This window comes from Trichoplusia ni, chromosome 17 (assembly GCF_003590095.1).
Source record: "Trichoplusia ni isolate ovarian cell line Hi5 chromosome 17, tn1, whole genome shotgun sequence".
Classification (NCBI taxonomy): Eukaryota; Metazoa; Arthropoda; class Insecta; order Lepidoptera; family Noctuidae; genus Trichoplusia; species Trichoplusia ni.
This window is the reverse complement of record NC_039494.1, coordinates 7840476-7861817: the sequence shown is the minus strand read 5'-3', so window position 1 is coordinate 7861817 and position 21342 is coordinate 7840476. Positions and strand designations below refer to the sequence as shown.

The 21342-nt window shown below is 37.8% G+C and overlaps 2 protein-coding genes across 5 annotated transcripts; both read right to left on the bottom strand.

Annotated features, from left to right (window-relative positions):
• Positions 1–347: 347 nt before the first annotated feature.
• Positions 348–21282, bottom strand: LOC113502265 (gastrula zinc finger protein XlCGF57.1-like). Of its 4 annotated transcripts, XR_003401341.1 has the most exons (9): positions 20758–21282; positions 19788–19929; positions 18940–18981; positions 18787–18840; positions 17737–17886; positions 15346–16583; positions 12824–13061; positions 5623–5742; positions 4501–4685 (listed from the first exon to the last, which is right to left on the bottom strand). XR_003401341.1 is itself a non-coding variant. In XM_026883762.1 (7 exons), the coding sequence occupies exons 1-6, from the start codon at positions 20893–20895 to the stop codon at positions 15364–15366; spliced, it is 1746 nt and encodes a 581-aa protein (XP_026739563.1). In that variant the 5' UTR covers positions 20896–21282; the 3' UTR covers positions 348–366; positions 15346–15363. The 4 variants fall into 4 exon arrangements, 3 of the variants coding, with proteins under 3 accessions (XP_026739563.1, XP_026739562.1, XP_026739561.1); XM_026883762.1 differs by lacking the exons at positions 4501–4685; positions 5623–5742; positions 12824–13061 and adding an exon at positions 348–366; XM_026883761.1 differs by lacking the exons at positions 4501–4685; positions 5623–5742 and having other exon boundaries at positions 12782–13061.
• Positions 6082–10924, bottom strand: LOC113502264. The gene has a single exon (XM_026883758.1). It carries the CDS (start codon positions 10357–10359, stop codon positions 6355–6357), a length of 4005 nt encoding a protein of 1334 aa, XP_026739559.1. The 5' UTR covers positions 10360–10924; the 3' UTR covers positions 6082–6354.
• Positions 21283–21342: the final 60 nt, after the last annotated feature.

Here is a 21342-nt window from a genome sequence, read left to right as displayed (position 1 = left end):
GTGTCCGCGTTAATTTGACCTTTTTGACAGCTGTCATGCTACGCAACAAATACATAAGTGAAGTGTGGTTTTCTTTAAAAAAATCTTTTAAATATATTTTTTTAAATAACATTACATATGACAATTTTCTTTATTTGTTGTAAATACAATATTATAAAGAAATCGTTGTTTATAAACGTGAAAGTAGTCGGCTTGGTACGCCGCCTCACCGGCCCGCCGCTGTTGTGGTCGTAGCCTTAGTTGTCGTGTAGATGTATTCATCTAACTTCTTTTTTCGTTCCATTAAGTCCCCTGTTACAGTTGGGTAGGGAAAATACTTTTTTACCAAATCTTTTACGCACGTCCCGCGATAGAGAGGTTGCCACACTGCGAACATATCCAGTTTATTAAAGAGTCTACACATACATTATTTATTAAATTATGGCCATGTTATCATTTTTTTATTACGTCTAAATACATCATATAGTACAAATTAAAAAAGGTATAAAATCATGAAACATATTCCGATAAACAGCGCCCATAATGAAGGCTGAGGTTTTTGACTAATATGGGAGCAAAATTTGTTAAAATTAACTTAAAAATTAAGTACTCACTCGGTCCTGTAAAAGAAAACGTCGTTAGAATTTTTGTTTATATTTTATCGATAGTCCAATAAACTAAAACTTTCACACAACGCCATCTAGTTTCAAACTAAGCAAATTTTGTATTACGAAGACCGGATAGTAGCCAGTAGCCTTCGAATGTATAGATATAAAAGATTAAAACGCAAAATTATTTACATACAATAAAAACATTCCGAAATCATCATGACTCCTTCCGCTTCGGGTTGAGAGGAAGGAACTGTCAGACTTCTACAGACTCAAACCTATCCATATTCCATCCTTTGCCCTTCGTGTACCGGGGCCACGGTAACCCCTTTGGGGCTTCGGATAATCCCGTTACCACGGCAGGCATCAGCCTTAATGGGTTCCACAGGGATGAGAATTATTCAAGGGAGTGTTGCGCCACATCAGACGTTAACGGTTTTAACTCCAACACCAGAATAGGAAGAGAATAAATAAATAAATGTTCTGAACATCACATACATTGTTCTGAACCCAAAGTAAGTTGCTAAAGCGCTTGTGTTATGGAATTCAGATACAACGAAGGTGCCACAAACACTCAGACCAGAGACAATGTAGAAATGTGAATTTTTACATTGCTCGACCGTATATCGAACCCGGGACCACAGAGTTCGTCACATAGCTTCTTTCCAATTGCCATTCATTCATCAGCCATTGTAAACGGCCCCCAGGGCCCCGATTCTGCTATTTTACAATGGCCGATAAATGAACGGCAATTGGATTAAATTTGAAATCATTCCTATTCCCTTAAGCATTTTGCCAATACAATAATAGTGCACTTGGAGAGGCCTATGTCCAGCAGTGGACTGCGATAGGCTGATGATAATGATGATGATGAATAATTGGAAGTTAATTGTATTGACCTTGAGTGCACCGTGAATTTCCAATTATGTTGCAGAAAAAAATGTCATTTTTACCCAATTTTCTTTCATTCATCGGTTGTGGACATACGATTAGAAGGATACTTGAATTAAACAGATAACTTACTAGCTTTACTTTTAACACAGTTTTCTTGTTCTAAGTCACATATATGCTCGTAGTCGCGATACTCGTAGGTATAGCTTTTTGTGTTATATCGATGGCCGCAAACTTTGCCATAGCTAGAATAAAAAATATATTACATAATGTACATCAATGGACACAACCACGTGGGCTGGTTTCATGTGGCCCAGGCAGGACGGAGAATCGTGGAAGGATTTCTGGGAGGCCTGTCCCCAGCAGTGGGACATAGTGGGCTAGATAAAAAATGGACAAAACAGCCAAGCTTAAATAGAAAGGGAAAAAATACATTGCCGTCGACGTCGTCCAAAGATGGTGTGATAATATTTAATATTCGGAAAAGTTCGCCACTCATCATTGCAAGTCCTGTAAACCGGGGCCCCAATTCTGCTATTTGCAATGGCCGATATAATAATAATAATGTAATATTCCACAACTTTCACACAACACCATCTAGTCTCAAACTAAGCAGAGCTTGTCAACTGATAAACATACTTACATATTTCTAAATACAACCATTACAGAACAAATGATCGTGCTCATCACTCAAACATTTTTCCTGGGTGGGAATCGAACCCCCGACCTCGGGTATAGCAGACAGGGCCACTAACCACTAGACCAGCGTGCCAGTCAATCCAGTTACCATTCATTCATCCGCCATTGTAAATAGCAGAATCGGGGCCAAGGCAGACGCTAGTCAGGAAATCCCGAGGAATACACGCGAGTAAGCCGTTGCGAATTCCTCTATTCTTAAAGAACTCGGTATCAAGCAGCATCTCTCTTCTATCGTCCAAAGTCGCATTCTCACTTTCTTTGGACACATCACACGCCCAGAAGAATCTATTGAGCGACTTGTAGTGCAAGGAAAAGTCGAAGGCACAAGAGCGCGAGGCAGGTCACCAATGCGTTGGACAGACCAAATCAAAACTGCCCTCAATGGCCCTCTACATGAATGCAAAAGGCGAACTGCAGTGCGGGAGGAATGGCGGCGGATTGTAAAGCTTGCCACCACCCCAGACGTGACGACCACGACCACTCTGGCAAGAGTGTAACGACAAGGAAGGAAGGAAGCCGTTGCATCATTTAAGTAGGTGTAGTTTTTAAAATACCTTTAACGGACGAGGCTAGAATGCTTTATCGCACTATTATAATGGGCATAAGATTGCGGGTAGACTAGTAATTATACGCAAGTGTTTAAAATCTATACTAATATATAAAGCTGAAGAGTTTGTTTGTTTGAACGCGCTAATCTCAGGAACTACTGGTCCAAATTGAAAAAATCTTTTTGTGTTAAATAGACCGATTCATCAAGGAAGGTTATAGGCTATATACCATCACGCTGCGACTAATAGGAGCGAAGATACAATGGAAAATTGGAAAAAACAGGGCAGATATAAATCATAACTTATATCTTTTAATCACGTGGATGAAGTCGCGGGCAACAGCTAGTATTTGTATAAATCATCGGGGTGACATTTTCTGGACAGAAAAAACACCGCAAATAAAATAAGATTGAAAAAATAAATAGCCTTACTTTTCGAAGTAAACGGAACATGATCTATCACATTCCCTATAAGCATTCTTTACCAACACCGTCGAGGTTTCTATTGGATACCCTGAAATATAACAGAGTTTCCATAATTCTAATAATTAATCCAGGGACTTAGGGTCTAGAATCTAGACGAAAGGACCGCAATCCAACTGCAAATTGCAGTATGAATGCGGGGCCCCAATTCTTCTATTTACAACGGCCGATGAATGAATGAAATTAGGCTGAAAATGACAATTTTCGTATTCTCTTAAGCATTTGTCTACACAATAATTGTAAATTCAGTACGGGACAGTACACTCAAGGTTAATAGAATTAACATCCAATTTTTATATTGGCAAAATGCTTAAGAAAATTGGAATAATTTCAAATTTAATCCGCCTTTGTAAAATAGCAGAATCGGGGCCCAGCGGCCCAGATGACTCGATTGCAAAACAAATATCGTGTTTAGCATTGTATAATCTACAATTTCGGTGTTTTATTTTTACGATAAAACTTACCGTTTTCGAAAAAAAATTTAAAACAAAGCTTATTTTTTAATGTTTGATCTTGAATATTTTTTTTTTAGAAGTAAGATCGAAGGGGATTTTTTACTTTTCTTTCATAATGATCATGTACCTATTTTACGTCTCCGCGAATTTTCAGATCTATGCGAATTTGGGCTAGGTTTTTATATGTCTTATTCCCCACGTTTTCATACACTCACTTTCTTGCTTGTATGTTTATTAAATTTGTTTATCGTTCAGATTAAACATTTCCCGATCAGCTAGCAGGCTGAAATTTTCAGGGTAGCTTCCAATCCGAGGACAATGCAATTTACAAGTATAAAAACGGCTGGACCAATTTTGATATAATTTGAATGGAGTTAAAAAAACGTGGGTATCTAGATTTTTAAATCTATTATTTTTTGTCTATTTTGACTGGACTAATAGCCAAATCGGGGTGGTGAGAATTTTGCTACTGTTGCACCACGTTGGAGGTCTACTCTGCTACTCTAGCTTGAACTCTGCAACCAGGTTGTACATCTATACTTCCATACTAATATATAAAGCTGAAGAGTTTGTTTGTTTGAACACGCTTATCTCAGGAACTACTGGTTCAAATTCAAAAATTCTTTTTGTTTTGTATAGACCCTTCACCGAGGAAGGTTTTAGGCTATATACCATCACGCTGCGACTAACAGGAGCGAAGATATAATGGAAAATGTGGAAAAAACAGGGATAATTATTCATCATCGAGGGCTTCCGTTCAAAAATTCCTAACTTATATCTTCTAACCACGCGGACGAAGTCCCGGGCAACAGCTATGTTAAGTAAGAATACATTTTCGTATCGGCCACAATATGTCATTATTTAAAGTTGTAAGCTTTGTATCATACTTACAACTTACCTAAGTAGAGCCTCTACAAATACTTTAGCTTTTTAGGCTAGTCAGCCATAAGATAAGAGGACTTACAGTATCCCCAACTGTCTGTCCAATACTTTTGTTCCATAGTCGTCGTCGGCGTCCCAGTCCTGAAATACAATTACTTTTGACGGAGGCTTAGCTATAACTGTATAATAAGTCGATCGGTTAATGCGTTTAGTTCGTAGATGGGTGACCATCTTTGTCATGACGAGTTCCTTAGAGTTTCGGAAGGCACGTTAAATTGTTATTCATACATCTTTGACAGTCGTTCGAGTAGTCAGAAGCTTGAAAGTCTGACAACCAGTCTAACTAAGGGGTATCGTGTTGCCCGGGTAACTGGGTTGAGGAGGACAAATACGCAGTCGCTCCTTGTAAAACACTGGTACTTAGCTGCATCCGGTTAGACTGGAAGCCGACCCCAACATAATTGGGAAAAGGCTAGGCTGATGATAGGGTGGAATGGTGACAGCATATGAGCATACTACACGGTGTAAAGCGTCATCTCATTTCAAATTTTGAAAAAAAAGACCGCTTCCCATGTCTTGTATCGCGGGAGGTTCGCTAACATTCAAGTCACATACACAAAGACACCTAGATTTAGTACTGGTGTTCATGGATCACACAAATGCTTGAATATAATAAATATTATTATTATTAAACTTTACAACCATTGGCGTGGTTCTCGTTGCGGAAGTTGGTGAGTCACCCCATCGAAGGTAAATTTTATATTATTTATGAAATTGAATAAATAACAAAACACATCTCAGCGATAACTTCATAGGCTCTTGGGGGAACAGTCGAATTCTACATGAGCTGAACTCTAGTGGAGGAATCTCACCCGAAAGAGATTTTAGAGGAGGCCTTTTTTCCGAAAAAAGAACCGACGTGTCGTGGGTCCAATCCCCGCATAGGACAAGCATTTGTGTGATCCATGAATGCTTGTCCTGAGTCTGGGTGTCTTTGTGCATGTGACTTGAATGTTTGTGAAACCCTCGCATCACAAGGATTAAATTCCTTAACGCGGGAGTAGTTTAAATGACTTACCGCATAAAGACCCACTCTCCACTTTCCCAGTAAGGTTCGTAGAAAGTCTCTTCGCGTTTATCCTCTTTGCCTTTGGTTAACGCATCAATCATAGCTTGTGCATCCGTGATATCGCGACGGCTAACATATAAAATGAAGGTTAATGAAAATGCAAACAACTGTAAAAAGAAACTGGTTATATACGAGACCGACTTGCGATACTAAGGGTTCCGTAAAAATAGGCTAAATACATAAACAAATCGGTTGGTTGAGAAAATCATTAAAGGGTTATAAGAAGAAAAAATCTAAATACCCACGTTTTTAAATGTCACACTGTTAAGCACCGAGCTGAAGAACTGCACTGATAAATTAAAACAACACTGTTTGGTCTGCGAGAGAGTCATATATTGAAAATGTTTCAAAATGTATATGTCAACTCATGTAACGAAACCATAGCGCGATCTAATTCGACGTCAATGCCATCTATCGCGCTATGGTTTAACTAATTACTATTATAATACATTTTGCTCTTGAACATACCGCCCACCAAGGACATTATTGACGGAATGTCCTTCTTAAGTACAATGACGATGAACTTATGGGATGGTATTTTGAACTTAAAATACATGAACTTAACATGTAGACCTTAAATATTAATAATATAACTAAACACAACTAACGCTAAATAAAAATCCCTTTTTGGTCTAAACATACATAAAAATATTGTAAATAAAATGGACTAACTATGTAACATTAAACCGTAACTGGTAAAACACATAACTTTGACGTTGGTCTTTTGATGGTCGAGAATTTAGTCCGCACTGAGACTACACGTGTGACATTATCATCACCTGGGTGCTTTTGTACAACACGACCTAATAGCCAGCGACTTGGTGGTAAGTCGTCTTCTTTAATTAATACGATGTCTCCTATATTGGGCTCCGGAACTTGAGAAGACCATTTGTATCTATTCATAAGGTTCGACAAATAGTCTTGTGACCAGCGTTTCCAGAATGACTGTAACATCCTTTGAACGAATTGCCACCTAGTCAAATAACTTACATTTGAACTATTATAATTTTTGTCAGGTACATTCACTATAGATTCTCCGATAAGGAAATGTCCTGGGGTTAAAGGCAAGGGCTCACCAGGATCACTAAAATTAAGAACGCTAATCGGTCGCGAATTCAAGCAGGCTTCCACTTGATTGAGGAGTGTAGTCATTTCCTCGTAAGTGAGTGTAGCGTCGCCAATAACCCTTTTAAGGTGAAACTTAGTAGCTTTTACCCCCGCTTCCCAAAGACCACCGAAATTGGGAGCATGCGGCGGGATAAAATGCCACTCCGTATGGTTGGCCTCCAGGTGTTCTGCGATAGACGGCTGAATAGATGCCAACTGTTGCAACTCTCTGGATGCACCTACAAAATTGGTGCCGTTATCGCTCCATAATTTAGCGCAGTGACCTCGTCTCGAAACAAATCGACGAAACGCAGCTAAAAATGCTTGTGTGCTCATATCGCTGACGACTTCCAAATGAATAGCGCGAGTGGACATGCACACAAACAAGCATATGTACCCTTTGTAGGAACGGTGCCCACGTCCCTTTGTCGTCCTTATATTGATAGGCCCAGCATAGTCTACTCCGCTATGTAAAAATGGTCTCGCTGGAGTACAGCGGACTGATGGGAGGGAACCCATCAGTTGGTTTCTAACGTTTGCTTTCTGTCTGGCACATGTGACACATTTACGTACATATTGCTGTACCAGACTTCTAGCACCTATTATCCAATAGGCTGACCTTAAAAAGTTTGCCATCACCTGAGGTCCACCGTGCAGAGTTTTCTCATGCGCATCAGCAATTATCAGGAGAGTAAGATAGCTGGAATGTGGTAAGACTATGGGATGCTTCATCGCTTCAGTCAGCTCGGACTTTTCAAGTCTACCCCTAACTCTTATCACGTCATTTTTGTCGAGAAAAGGGCAGAGTGATTTCAATTTACTAGATTTTAATTTTAAATAACCATGATCTTTTAATTGTGTATATTCTATTGTAAATATGTCTTTTTGTACATTTTTTATACAGCTTTCTAAAGCTTCTTCTATTTCCTGACTTGTTAAATATTTATTATTATAAGTGTTCCTTTTAAAAAATCTTCGACAATATGCGACTACTCTGACTAACTTTCTAAGCGATGAATAGTTTTTGAATATAATCTGTTCTGGACCGACAGTTGTGTGTACTTTTATCGTTTGTTCTAAGTCTATATTTAAATCCTTTGGCCTTTCGTACTCAATAATATTATTTTTTAGAAATGTAGGTCCAGAAAACCATAATTTATTATTAACTAATAAATTAGGTAGCATTCCCCTAGAAGCGCAGTCTGCAGGGTTTTCTTTGGTTGAGACGTGAAACCATTGAGATGAACTCATTGTGTCCAATATTTCAGAGGTCCGATTCGCTACAAAGGTTTTCCACCTGCTAGGATGGCTGTTAAGCCATGATAGTACCACTGTAGAATCGGTCCATGCTGTTATCTTCTCTTTTGAAATATTGAGTACTTGTGCGGTTTCTATCAAAAGCTTTGATAGCAGTACTGCACCACATAACTCTAAGCGTGGAATGCTTATTTGCTTAATGGGGGCTACTCGAGTTTTTGCAACCAACAACGCAACTTGAATTTTACCTGTAGAATCGATAATTCTCAAGTAAACTACGGCTGAATACGCAGCTTTGGAAGCGTCACTAAACCCGTGCAGCTCCCGATCGTCAGTCGAACTTGTACCAAGCCACCGAGGTATCCGCACTTTGGTAAGTAATGACACCTCTTCGCGGTAAGTCTTCCACTCAGTTACTAATTCAGGGCTTAAAACTTCATCCCAACCAACACCTGTCAGCCATAACTTCTGAATAAACATCTTTGCTAGGACTATACTAGGCGCTAACCAACCTAATGGATCGAACAAGCGAGCTATGTCGGATATTATAAATCTTTTTGTTACAGATGTAGATGTTGGCGGCGGGAGATTCACCGAGTATAGGAAGGTATCATTTAAGCGGTTCCAGGTAAGTCCCAGAATTTTTATAGTACTATCTAGTTTAATTTCTATGCTCTTGGTCTGTATTTCTTTTTCCTTTAATAATATGTTCTCTTTGTCCTTATCCCTATGATTGTCCTCATTTTTTATTTGACCTGTTTGCTGTATTGAAGTAATCTTATCAGCTAATTCTTGATTGTTACTGTTCCACTTCTGCAATGTAAAGCCACCCTTCTCCAGTAATTCCATCATTTGTTTACAGATTTCTACGCCTTCTTCTATACTATCACATCCAGTCATTAAATCGTCCATATAAAAATTATTTAAGACTTTAGCAGCCGCCAGAGGATACTTGTCTCCTTCATCGTATGCGATTTGATGTAGTGTTCGAACTGCCTGATACGGTGCCGAGGCTGTTCCAAAAGTCACCGTTAGCAGCTCATAATCCTTTATTGGTTTTTTTGGATCATCACGCCAGAGTATTCTTTGATATACGACGTCCTCCTCAGTTACCCTAATTTGACGGTACATTTTAACGATGTCCGCCACAATACCAATAGCATGTTCTCTCCATCGCATAATTGTATGCCTCAAGTCGGCTTGTAGTGTCGGCCCAACCATCAGAGTGTCGTTGAGCGATACTCCCTTTTTATTTTTTTCAGAAGCATTAAACACAACACGTACCTTCGTCGTGGTCTTATCTTCTCTAATAACCGCGTGATGGGGTAAGTAAACCGCTTCATTCATTTTATTATCGTCGCTTTTTACAGCTCTTAAATGTCCTAATTGTAAATACTCATTAATTACTTCTGTATACCTTTGTTTTAAATTTGTGTTCTTATTTAATCTTTTTTCTAACGATTTGAATCTTATTTCAGCTATTTCACGAGAACCTCCGGCCTTACATTCAGGATTATCATCGCGGAACGGTAAGTGTACTATATATCTTCCTGTATCACCTCGCTTAGTAGTTTTACTATATAATTCTTCGCATTTTTGCTCTTCTGGACTTAAGATTTTCTTTGTACTAGTTTGCTCTTCTATCTCCCAAAACTTTTTCAGGAGTTGATCTTCGTTGAACTGTGCATTATGAACGGTTATATTTTTAATGTGATGCCTTGACCTATCAATATCCGAACTGACAACACCGGAAAGGACCCACCCTAAAGTGGTGTTCTGTGCCATAAGAGTACCAGACGGACTCTTAATTATGCCTTCCTTGACGATGTAACCATAAACATCTGCACCCAATAATATGTCTATTTTATTGGGTGTGTTGAACTTAGGATCTGCCAAACACAGACCGTTGATGTCAATCCAATCAAATGAACTTGGTTGAATACATCGCTCAGGTAAGTATGATGTGATCTTACTCAAGACGTAGGCATTTATCTTAAGTTGAAAATCAACATGGACTGTTGATTTGATTGTAAACTGTACCATGTGCTTCGCAATAATTGATTGATTATTGCCTAAACCTGAAACAAGTCCTTGAACTGGAATTTTCTTAAGACTAAGAAATTGGGCAGTAGCTTCTGTTATAAAACAAGCTTGTGAGCCTGGATCAAGAAGGGCTCGAACAGTCTGGAATTCACCAGTCTTTGACTCGGCTTTTATTAACGCAGTAGCTAATAACACTTGTCTGGGCTTGGGAACCTTACCTGTAGACAAGCACGTCACAATGGGATTATCACTAGTCGAAGAACTAGTGCTATCCACCATAGGCGTTGCTGCTGCATCTTGGCCTTTATTCTCTGGCTCTCCGTAAGGGTGCAGCAAGGAATGATGGCGCTTTTTTCAAACTCTACAGGAGGTCTGCTTTTTACAGTCGTACACTGTATGATTGCTGCCTAAACAATTGAAGCATATTTTATTCTTTGCTACAAACTCGCGCCTACTTACTATGCACTGTTTAGCAAATTTTTTACAGAAACAGAGCTTGTGAGGTTCCGAGCAGTATTCGCAACGTACAATATAGGATGACTTTGTGGCTATCATCACTTTAGAGCTATGCGCGTGTGAACTGTTACTGACCTGGTATCCGACAGCTTTCCTGGGCTCGATACATTCTAGCGCCCGAAACCGACTTTCCATAAACGTTTGAAACTGCTGAAAGGTTGGCAATTCGTTGCTGGAAATGTTAGAAACGCTTAACTCCCATTGTTTCCTGGTCTCATTATCTAATTTGAACGTTACGATATGGATGATGATAACGTCCCATGTACTCACATCGATATTAAGATTTGTTAGCGCACTTAAACAGTCGCTTGTGGTATCTAACAATTCCTTTAACTAGCGCGTTAAAGGAATTGTTAGATACCACAAGCTGATTCGACATTTATACGTTTTTGGCCAAACAATCTTTTCAGAATACAATTAGTTAGGTACTTCTTATTAGCATAACGCCTCTCTAATTGTGACCAACATTCGCTATAATTAGCAGCTGAAATTGGTGTATGCCTGACCAACTGTTCAGCTTCACCTGTAAGGTGGCTCTTCAGATAGTGCAGTTTTTGAACATTGTCTAATGAAGAATTTTCGTGAACTAAAGATATAAACAAATCGTGAAAGGTTGTCCATTCACTGTATTTGCCTGAAAAGGTTGGGATTGCAATTTTCGGTAACTTTACGAAAGAATTGGATGATTTTGAACTACCAGTATTATTGTTAGGACCGCCCTTTGGAATTTGCGACTCACTAACAACATTGAGCTTGTTAAGAATAGACTTCATTAAACATTTACATGTAATGTAAGTATCTTCGGTTGAATCATAAATATCCACAACCTTTTGACCTATTATATCCTCTAATTTATAATGACCGTAAAGTTGAGTTTTAGTATTTTTAAATGAATCCCAATCATTTTCAAGTAATTCAAGTCTTGCTTGAATATATTCTAAAGTAAGTCTATCTTTCGGACACTTTTTAACATTAGTTAAAGCTTTTTGAATAACATTTTGGAGGTCTTTTAATATATTAATTTTGCCTTCCATGTTCTTGATATTTAATAATTTATGAAGTGTTTTAAAATTAATGAATTCGAATGAAGTCTCAAAGAATCCGAAAAATTTTACAAGTGTTTGAACTACAAATTCACTCTTTCAGAAATCGGGCATAGGTTCCCCGTAGGTCTTAGAATTATTCTAAGTCCTATTTATATACACAGTCTTAAAACTAAGTTGAACTATCTATATATAATTACAAAATTTTAAAGTGAAAATGTTCTTTGAAATAAAGTTCAAATTGGCTTGACTTCTTAATTTTCACTGCTACTTTTTTCTTTTTTTTTTTTTTACTCGATAAATTGTACTCACGGTTGCACTTCAATCACACAAACCCGTAGACTGATTGAACTGGTCGATGCTAGTGGCGCCCTCTATGGCGTCACTTTGAACTGGAACTCCCCGCAATCACTGGCTCCGTCCACCTTGCTGCACGAAGCTGTTTCTTCTTCAACTCGGAGGCTGATCTTGATCACGGTGGCGCCCTCTGTGGCCAACCGTTGAACTATAATCCCAGTACTTTGCCGCAGCGATCCACTGCGAGTACTTGGGATGCGGACCAAAGCTGGCACCGCTGTAATGTTAATGTTAAGCACCGAGCTGAAGAACTGCACTGATAAATTAAAACAACACTGTTTGGTCTGCGAGAGAGTCATATATTGAAAATGTTTCAAAATGTATATGTCAACTCATGTAACGAAACCATAGCGCGATCTAATTCGACGTCAATGCCATCTATCGCGCTATGGTTTAACTAATTACTATTATAATACATTTTGCTCTTGAACACACACCATTCAAATTTTATCAAAATCGGTCCAGTCGTTTTCTTAGTTATAAGTTGCATTGTCGTCGGGTTTGAAGCTACCATGAAAATTTCAGCTTATCGGGAAGTGTCTCAACCATTTGGCGTGATGAACTCAACCACTCTGCTATCCGTGCAGTATATGCAGTGGCGTAGCTAGGGTCACCGTCGCCCGGGGCGGGATTCACACCTTGGCGCCCAAAGTAGGCATCTAAAAAAAGCTCGTTCAATTTGTCACGAAGTAGAGTTACACCTCTTTGTTTGTCTCGTTCACACGCGAAACATCGAAATGGTACATGATACTTTGCTGCCTTTTCTCAATTCCCCCCCCCCCCCCCCCAGCTACGCCACTGAGTATATGTACCTATATGTGACTTACGTATCATTAGGCAAGTACTTCTTTTCTGTAAACCATTCTAACACGATCTCTTCGTCTAGAAACGTGCCATTATCGAGAAATATGTCTTCTAGAAACGTATCATTCCTTCCTTTAACCCTTCTTAAGAAGTCAAAGAAGACCAATATGTTTTTTATAAATCGTTTTTCTCGTCTCTTTTGTTCAGCGGTTGCCGGTTTCGATGAACGTCTCGGGTATATTTGTTGGAATACCGTATTAACTAGAATGTGAAATTGAAATAGGTATAGTTACCGGCACGGATCTTGAGCGCTCGGCGAAAGACTGGTGATCGTTTTGCGCATCGTAAAATAAAACGCCAATCAATTCTGCGTACTCGTCGTCTTATGGTGCATTTAACCAATCACGAGTGACGGCTATGAGGCGATGCGCTGCGGGCAAATCACTGCACTTTATCCGCCCCGCGCCTCACTTCATACCGCAAAAGAGACCCAGAGAAGGTCAGCGCTCAAGATCCGTGCCGGTACCTATATTTGGTAAGGGAGTGATATGAAGATTCGAATGACGTTATTGCGACGCACGCTATTTCGAAAAATATTTAGTGTGGTACGCCAATTCGAAAGTGCAGTCAGTCGAAAACCGCTTTATCGAATGACCTCGACGCGGGCGAAAAACTAGTAATCTTATAATGGAGGAATCTGTGTTTTTGAACAAAGAAATCCTACTTTTAGCGCCTGTTTCAGAATCACTGAACCAACACTAGCCACTATCTGGCAGATGAATTATATATATATATTTTTTTATGGCAATCTGCTGTTCGAATTATAATTTATGTAGCGGTGGGGTTATAAACTTGACATTTTGGATAGACATAGATTGACAGTTTGTTAACTTTTTCACTCAAAGAAGAATTCCCGTTGGTCCGAAACTAAGCAATTGTTTTCAATAGTTAAGTTTTTAGCAATTATTTCAAAAACTAAGTAACTTAATAAATTAGAACGTCAACGTACAAAGTAAAGTGAAAATCACTAAGCGAATAATAACACAGTGCATTGTGACATAGCAAACAACTTTTATCAAATAAATTGGGCGGCCATTTTGAATTTTACGCTCAATTAAAAACATCTGTAATTGAAATAAATACGATTGGGAATAAGGATCGTTGAAAGATGTGACTTTAAAAAACTAATTATAATAAAAGAGATGTGGATTATACGTGACAATACCTTTAGAAATATTAATTAATAATACCAGCCTAAATACATTGGTTTGTTGGGTTGCTAATGTTGCCATTATATGAAGGTTTGAGTATGAAGAAACATTACTAAGTATTAATTTAAATAATCAACATTATAGCTGTGAAGTGTGGTGATCAATGCTCGTTCTCTGTATGAGAGGACTGCAGTGGGACAGTTACAGGCTGGTGTTATTAACAGCTTCGGTAATGGCGCCCCACCGTGGGGCAGCTCACAAGCGTGGTGATCAATACTCGTTCTCTTAAACTTATTAAAAATAAAAATACGCATTTAGTTTTCAAAATTTATTGCACTTACAAAACTAATTATAAATAATTTAATAAATACGTCTTTTTTAATTAAAATAAATTAGATTTGTTATAAAAATATTGTATACTTACTGCCGCTATCACTTGTTTCTCTAAAATTGTTTCATAAAAGCTTAAGCAAAGCTTAGTATTATTAGCGTATCGGTCACTGGTGACCTACAATGACCGAAATTACAAAAAATACCCAGAAATAACTGGTTTTATCAATGAAATGATGCAACGGTTAACTCACGCGTATTTATCGGTATCGCCCGACTAGTTTCGGACCCAACCGGAGTCCTTTATCATGAACTGACGCGGCGGGGTGGCGAAAGATGAGAAATTCCGATAAATACGAGTGAGTAAACCGTTGCATCATTTAATTATGAATCGTCCTTACAAAAGTTAATCTGAAAATACATTTTTAAATTATCATCATCGACCTTGGAGAAGATGGTGCGACGATGGTGGCCAGAAATTGGAAGCCAGAGAAATTTGGAAGAGAAGGCGATGGACTTTGCCCAGCAGTGGGATCCTACAGAGAAAAACAAAGAGAGCGTGACCCCATACGCGATTGAATTAAAACTTCTTTGTTATTGTAATCTTCTAATATATACGAATGAATTGCTGTTAGTCTCGCTAAAACTCGAGAATGGCTGAACCGATTTGAATAATTTTGATCTTGAAATATTTGTACCATTCCAGGCACGGTTTAAACTGTGAGAAGATCATAGACAATTGCAGCAAAAAAAAAACAAAATATACTACGCGGGTGAAACCGCGGGAAACAGCTAGAATTTAATAATTATTTTTATCATTCTTTAATTCAATCTTTTATTTTTTTTCGATAAGTTTAAACTATCAATTGACAAAAAAAACACATTTAAATATTTTAAACCCGGATAGTACTAAAATGTGACGCCATATTGCCGTTGCATTGCCGCCTAGACCTCCTAGTCGCACCTAAACAAGTTTTACTGAAAAAAAAACGATCATTACTCACAGATTTTTTTTCCTCTTCTTAGGCACTTAAAACATCGCCCTTGCTATGCGTACACCTATGCCTTTTTAAACCACTCGATTGCGTAAACTGACTGCTACATATTTCACATGCAAAGGGCCTTTCGCCCGTGTGAATTCGCATATGCAACTTCAAGTTCCCATTAACAGAAAACTGCTTGTTGCATACGTGACAGCTATAAGGCCTCTCCTCAGAATGAATCCGCATATGCTTCGACAAATTGCCTATTTGCTTGTTACATATTTTGCATGTGTAAGGCTTTACCCCGGTGTGGACTCGCATATGACGTTTTAATTGTCCAGTTTCTCTAAAACAGCGTTTACATACGTCGCATGAGAATGGTTTTTCTCCAGAATGGACGCGCATATGAATTTTTAAATACCCATTGTCTGAAAAAGGTTTTTTGCATATTTTACATGAGAAAGGCTTTTCACCCGTATGCGTTCTTTGATGCAATTTAAAACTCGCCATTTGAGCGAATTGCCGGCTACAAAAACTGCATGTGTAAGGTTTGAACCCGGTATGCACTCGCATATGGACTTTCAAAGTCGTATAAGCAGTAAAATCTTTTTTACAGACTTCGCATGAATAAGGTTTTTCGCCAGTATGCTGTCTTTCATGGATGACCAAATAGCTTTTGCTTGAAAACTGCTTGTTGCATACGTTGCATGCGTGGGGTTTGATTCCAGTATGTATTATGAAGATGTGTCGTTTCAAATGCGTGCGCTGTTGGAATCTCCTACCACAAACATCGCAGACGTATGGTTTCTCCCCAGTGTGTGTGTACATATGAGACTTTAAAGTCTGATTATGACCGAAAGCTTTGCTGCAAACTGTACAAGAGTATTTCCTCTCCCCAGTATGAATCTTCATGTGTTCTTTCAAACCTTTTTTCCTTTGAAACTCTTTGCTGCACTCGCTACATTTGAATTTTTCGTCGAAATGAGTTTGAATGTGTTTTTTTAATAGCCTTGGTTTTTCGAAAACTTTCTCGCATAGTGTGCAAGGGTAGTTATCGTTGACGACATGGTCTATTGCTATGTGTTTGGTAAGTTCCTTGTTGTTTGTATGTGTTGTGCTACATAAGTGACAAGTGAAACTTTTCTCACCGCTGTGAGCTTTCATGTGAACTTCTAGAGAACCATTGTATGAGAATTTCTTTTGGCATATATCGCAGGCGTACTTTTTTGAGCGCTGGTGTTTCGGTTTTGCGTCTTCGTCTGGAACAAAAGAATTTCGTTTTTATAAGTCGATGGATAGATTTGTATGCATGAGTAGAAGGTTAGATGTTAACGCGGGTAAAGTCACAATGTGACTTTTTCAAAGATATATGTTTTGTTAATTATTCTAAGAAACTATTGACAAATTGTGAGGATGGCAGGGTGCTGATCAACGTTCAAACCTTTTTAATACGAGAATAGGCCTGTGCCTAGCAGTGGGAAATTTAGACTGATATTATTATTATACACCGTGATTTTTTAGTCGTCTTACAAAAGCAGCCCAGTTCATGTATCCAATGACTAGAACACGTTCATGATAAAAAAATAGGTATTTATGAGATTTGATTAAATTTAAAATGCGAATTTTATTTAATATTATGATGCAATTCGTAGTTCTTTAGAAACACAGCTCTCGAGCTTAGTAACAATGGTGAGGGGCGCGGACGGCGGCGTTTTTATTACTTTTAAGAGTATATTTCAGATTTCTCTTGTTTAATTTTTCTTCGTACCTATTATCTATCTTTGTTGATGTTAAAAAAAAAATGTCGGATACATGAACTGGGCTACTTTTGTAAGACGACTAAAAAATTACCGTGTGTAACTAATATTTGTGGTACTTGATGTCGGATGGTAAGTACTTGATGTCGGATGGTAAGTACTTGATGACGGAAGAGACTATTTTAACTAACTATTTATTTTAACTCTACCTCTGTACCAAATTTCAATAAAATCAGTTCCGAGGTTTAGACGTGAAAGCGTAACAGACAGACAGAGTTACTTTCGCATTTATAATATTAGTAGGGATATAAATACTACATTATTTTTTTTTAAAACGTAACAAAGTTAGCAAGCTGAAGTGGTAATGGACAGCCGATGGATTCGTTGAATTGGCAATGAGCGGGCCACATAGCGCGAAAATCGGACGGCCGATGGGGCAGAAAAGTTCTGGAGTGCACCACATACCCCCAAGCGCAGCGTGGGACACCTGTCACATGGACCGACGACCTGGTGACAGCCGCTGGGTCTCGTTGGATGCACGTGGCAATGAGAACGTATGGAGAGGCCTATGCCCAGCAGTGGACAGCTATAGGCTGAGATGATGATGACTCAATTGACTCAACCCTAAAAAGCAGTAACTTCGAAGGCACCTTACCATCAGTCAAGTCAGGAGCTGCTGCCCAGTCAGCGTCTGGTTCTGTATCCTCAGGATGCTGTTCAGATCTAGTGCTTCTGAGTACGGATAGTGGCTGGTCATCATCTTCTAGAGGTGGGATGAAGATTGGCAGGTCTTGGAGACGGCCATCTATAGGCATTGATATTTGTTTCAGTTATTATATGTTTACAGCAATCATATACACAAGCACTTAGGAAGCGGTGAAGGGTGGGCGAAACTGGGTGCTGTTCAATGTAATCTGACCTTCAAAAAGGGCTACTTAGTAGCCTAATTTGAATAAATGACTTTTGATTTTGATTTTATAACAATATGATTCAAGTAATGGGATGGAGACAGGCTGGAAAAGATTGAGTATAGATCGTTCTACTTTCTGAGTTTCTAGTGTTAGATAACGGCTAACAAAATATTCATTGGCCTAGCCTTTTCCCAACTATGTTGGGGTCGGCTACCAGTCCAACCTGTTTCAGCTAAGTACCAGTGTTTTACAAGGAGCGACTGCCTATCTGAACTCCTTAACCCAGTTACCTGGGCAACACGATACCCCTTGGTAAGACTGGCTGTCAGACTTTTTCAAGCTTCTGACTACCTGTAACGACTGTCAGAGATGTAGGAATAACAGCCGGGACCTACAATTTAACGTGCCTTCCGAAACACGGAGGATCTCGTTATGACAAAGATGGTCACCCATCTACAGACCAACGGCGTCAAGCATAGCTTAACCTGTGATCGAATCACTTATGCGGTTATAGCTTAGCCACGAGCTCCTCTAAAAAAATATTATTTATTTATTTAAGAATTTATGTACATAAAAAACAGTTGATAACACAACATTGCAAAATATGATGTTTTTAATGATGTTTTTGTTATTTCTAATGAAATCTTCAGCAGACGGCAATAGTAAATATGTTTTGAATTCTTTTGTCTAATATGTTTCAACATCTATCTGAAGGACTAAAAAAAATATGTTAACCTTTTACACCCGGTTGTTACCCTTATTGTAGCAAATTCTGTGAATTTACATGATCTTACCTTCATATTTCAATTCCAATTGTTCATCTATTTGATTTGATTCTTCTTTCATTCCTGAAAACAAATAGTTTCTTTTGTTAAGATTTTATTATTTCCACTTATAATATACATTTTTCTTCAGGACGACTAAATACTATTAATCTATTAACTTACCATTCTGATCTAATTCATACTTCACATCTCCCTCTAAAATATCTGAAATTTAAATAAAGTTTGATCAGAATATTTTTTATGCCATACATACTTTTTACTACAAATATCTTTAGTTCCTATTAAAATAAATAACTAGCATACAGGATAACAAAGATGGAAAAAAACAAGTTTTATATCAAAATACATATTTTATGTTTTTAACTAAACATTCGAGTGTCTAAGTATTCAAGAAGATAAATCAAACAAGTGAAAACGCAGAGCTCCTCTGTCCACCTTTCAGATCCAATATTAGATTAGCTCAATGTCATCATAATATTGTCACACAATAGGGATGATGACTGGGTATAAAAATAAAAAATCTCATTAGTCCCTCAGTTAGATAATGGAAAAGTATGAGACACGTATTTTTTCCTTTTAACTGCTTTAAAGTTTAGGACGTAACAATAGAGTAAAATTTATACTCAATCGTGACGTCACGCGTAAGTTTCATTCATGTTATTTGATCAATTTATGTTTGCAGGACAAATACAAAAAAAAATTGTCATCATCCCTATTTACAATACATATGCATACAAAATTCCAGCATAATCAAAACCAAGAAAGATGGTTAAACTTAATTTCAAAGATTTGATAGCAATTTTTTTGTTAAAAATAATTGAAAAAAAAGCAGAAAAAAAAATCTCTATCAGTTTAATTAGCTTAGTTACGCAGTTCTTTTTCCGCAAGCAGACTAAAAATTAACACATTCTGGTGGATGGCTTTAGAAGGCAGACGGTCCAGCCACCCCAACTCCACAACCATACACTACATTGAACAACTAGTTTTAAGATTGAGGAATTAATAATAACCTTTATACCCGCAGTCATACAGGTATTTCTTCAGTTTGTCCTCACATTGTTGGACTTGTCTTTTGAAGACGGCTGCATCTCTCAATCTTGGCTCACACAAACCACATATACTGTAGCCTGAAGCATTTGGTAAAGGGTTAAGCTGAAAAAGATATTATAATGCAATGAGAACTTAGTAATATTCCACAACCTAATCTATATACTAATATATAAAGCTGAGTTTGTTTGTTTGAACGCGCTAATCTCAGGAACTACTGGTCCAAATTGAAAAATTATTTTTGTGTTCAATAGATCATTCATCAAGGAAGGCTTTAGGCTATAAACCATCACGCAGCGACTAATAGGAGCGAAGTTACAATGGGAAATGTGAAAAAAACAGGGCAGGTATAAATCATAACTTATATCTTATACCCACGGGGACGAAGTCTAGAATACTATAAAATTTTTAATCTATTTCTTTAATTGTATTTTCCCAAATTTTACACTCCTTTAAAAGATTTGTATAAGAAAAAAAAATGACTTAATTATTGTCATTGGCCAACACTGATGAAGGCCAGAAACAAGAGATATTTATTAACTTATATTTATTATTGTTAAGGACAAGGGGCAGAGGCAAATGGCATAAACAAAGTGAGGCCTAGCAGTGGCCAGTGGGTAAGGCTTGTGATGATTAGTATGATGACAATGAAAATTATTAATTATAAATTGTACTCATGTGGTATGATAATTAGTAATAACTATTCTATCTATAATTGTGTTATGGCTTGTTCGGTTTCGAGGTAGGCGAGGTAATGAAGGCATCGGAAGGTATCGGAGTCATAATTACTGAACACATCATCAAATAAAAAGAGGTTTTAACAACAATATTTCTCTTAAATATACGATAGTTTTGCAATCTTTAGACCATAAAATTAAATAAGGTTGAATTTGGAGGTGTCATAAGATATAATTAAGGCCAAAATATACTTACTATTATATCAAAAGTGTCTTTCAAAGAAACAAAACAATCTTGGTCGACTGAGTCAGATGCGTATGTATTTATGGGTTTAAAATTCCCCTCAGCGTGACAACAGCGGCACAAACCACTTGTATTCCAAGTAACAGACATTTTTAAATATATTTAAAACACATTTTCATTTAGTTTACGAAAGAAATCTTATTGTAAACGTCTCAATAAGACCGGAACAAATAACAATAGCTGAGGGGATGCTACTATTGTTTACGATCTCGCGTCACACTCGATGACTTTTCCGAATTCGAGTTTTTCTTACGAGAATTTTATGTGAGATTAGGGTGAGAGGAGAGTGAATATAGAGTGATACTGTTTATGTTTACCATGGTAGGAACAAATTTATGACATCATAGTGATGCGTTATGATTGCCACAATGTGCTATTGATTTATGTGGTTGAGAATAGATCCTGTCGTTGCAGGCTACCTTCAGGCTATATAAATAATGAAATGGTAAATTATGGCGTTTAAATGAAACAAACTATTTTTATGCATGATAGGTTTAATTTAAAATATTTCTCTAAGCAGTAGTCGATTATGATACA

Coding starts and splice junctions, on each gene's coding strand:
- LOC113502264 (XM_026883758.1), bottom strand. CDS start 10,359: ATGGTGGATAGCACTAGTTCTTCGACTAGTGATAATCCCATTGTGACG.
- LOC113502265 (XM_026883762.1), bottom strand. CDS start 20,895: ATGTCTGTTACTTGGAATACAAGTGGTTTGTGCCGCTGTTGTCACGCT. Junction 18,982..19,787: donor GTATGACTGCGGGTATAAAG/GTTATTATTAAT, acceptor TTTAAATTTCAG/ATATTTTAGAGGGAGATGTG. Junction 17,887..18,786: donor ATTGGAATTGAAATATGAAG/GTAAGATCATGT, acceptor CAATGCCTATAG/ATGGCCGTCTCCAAGACCTG.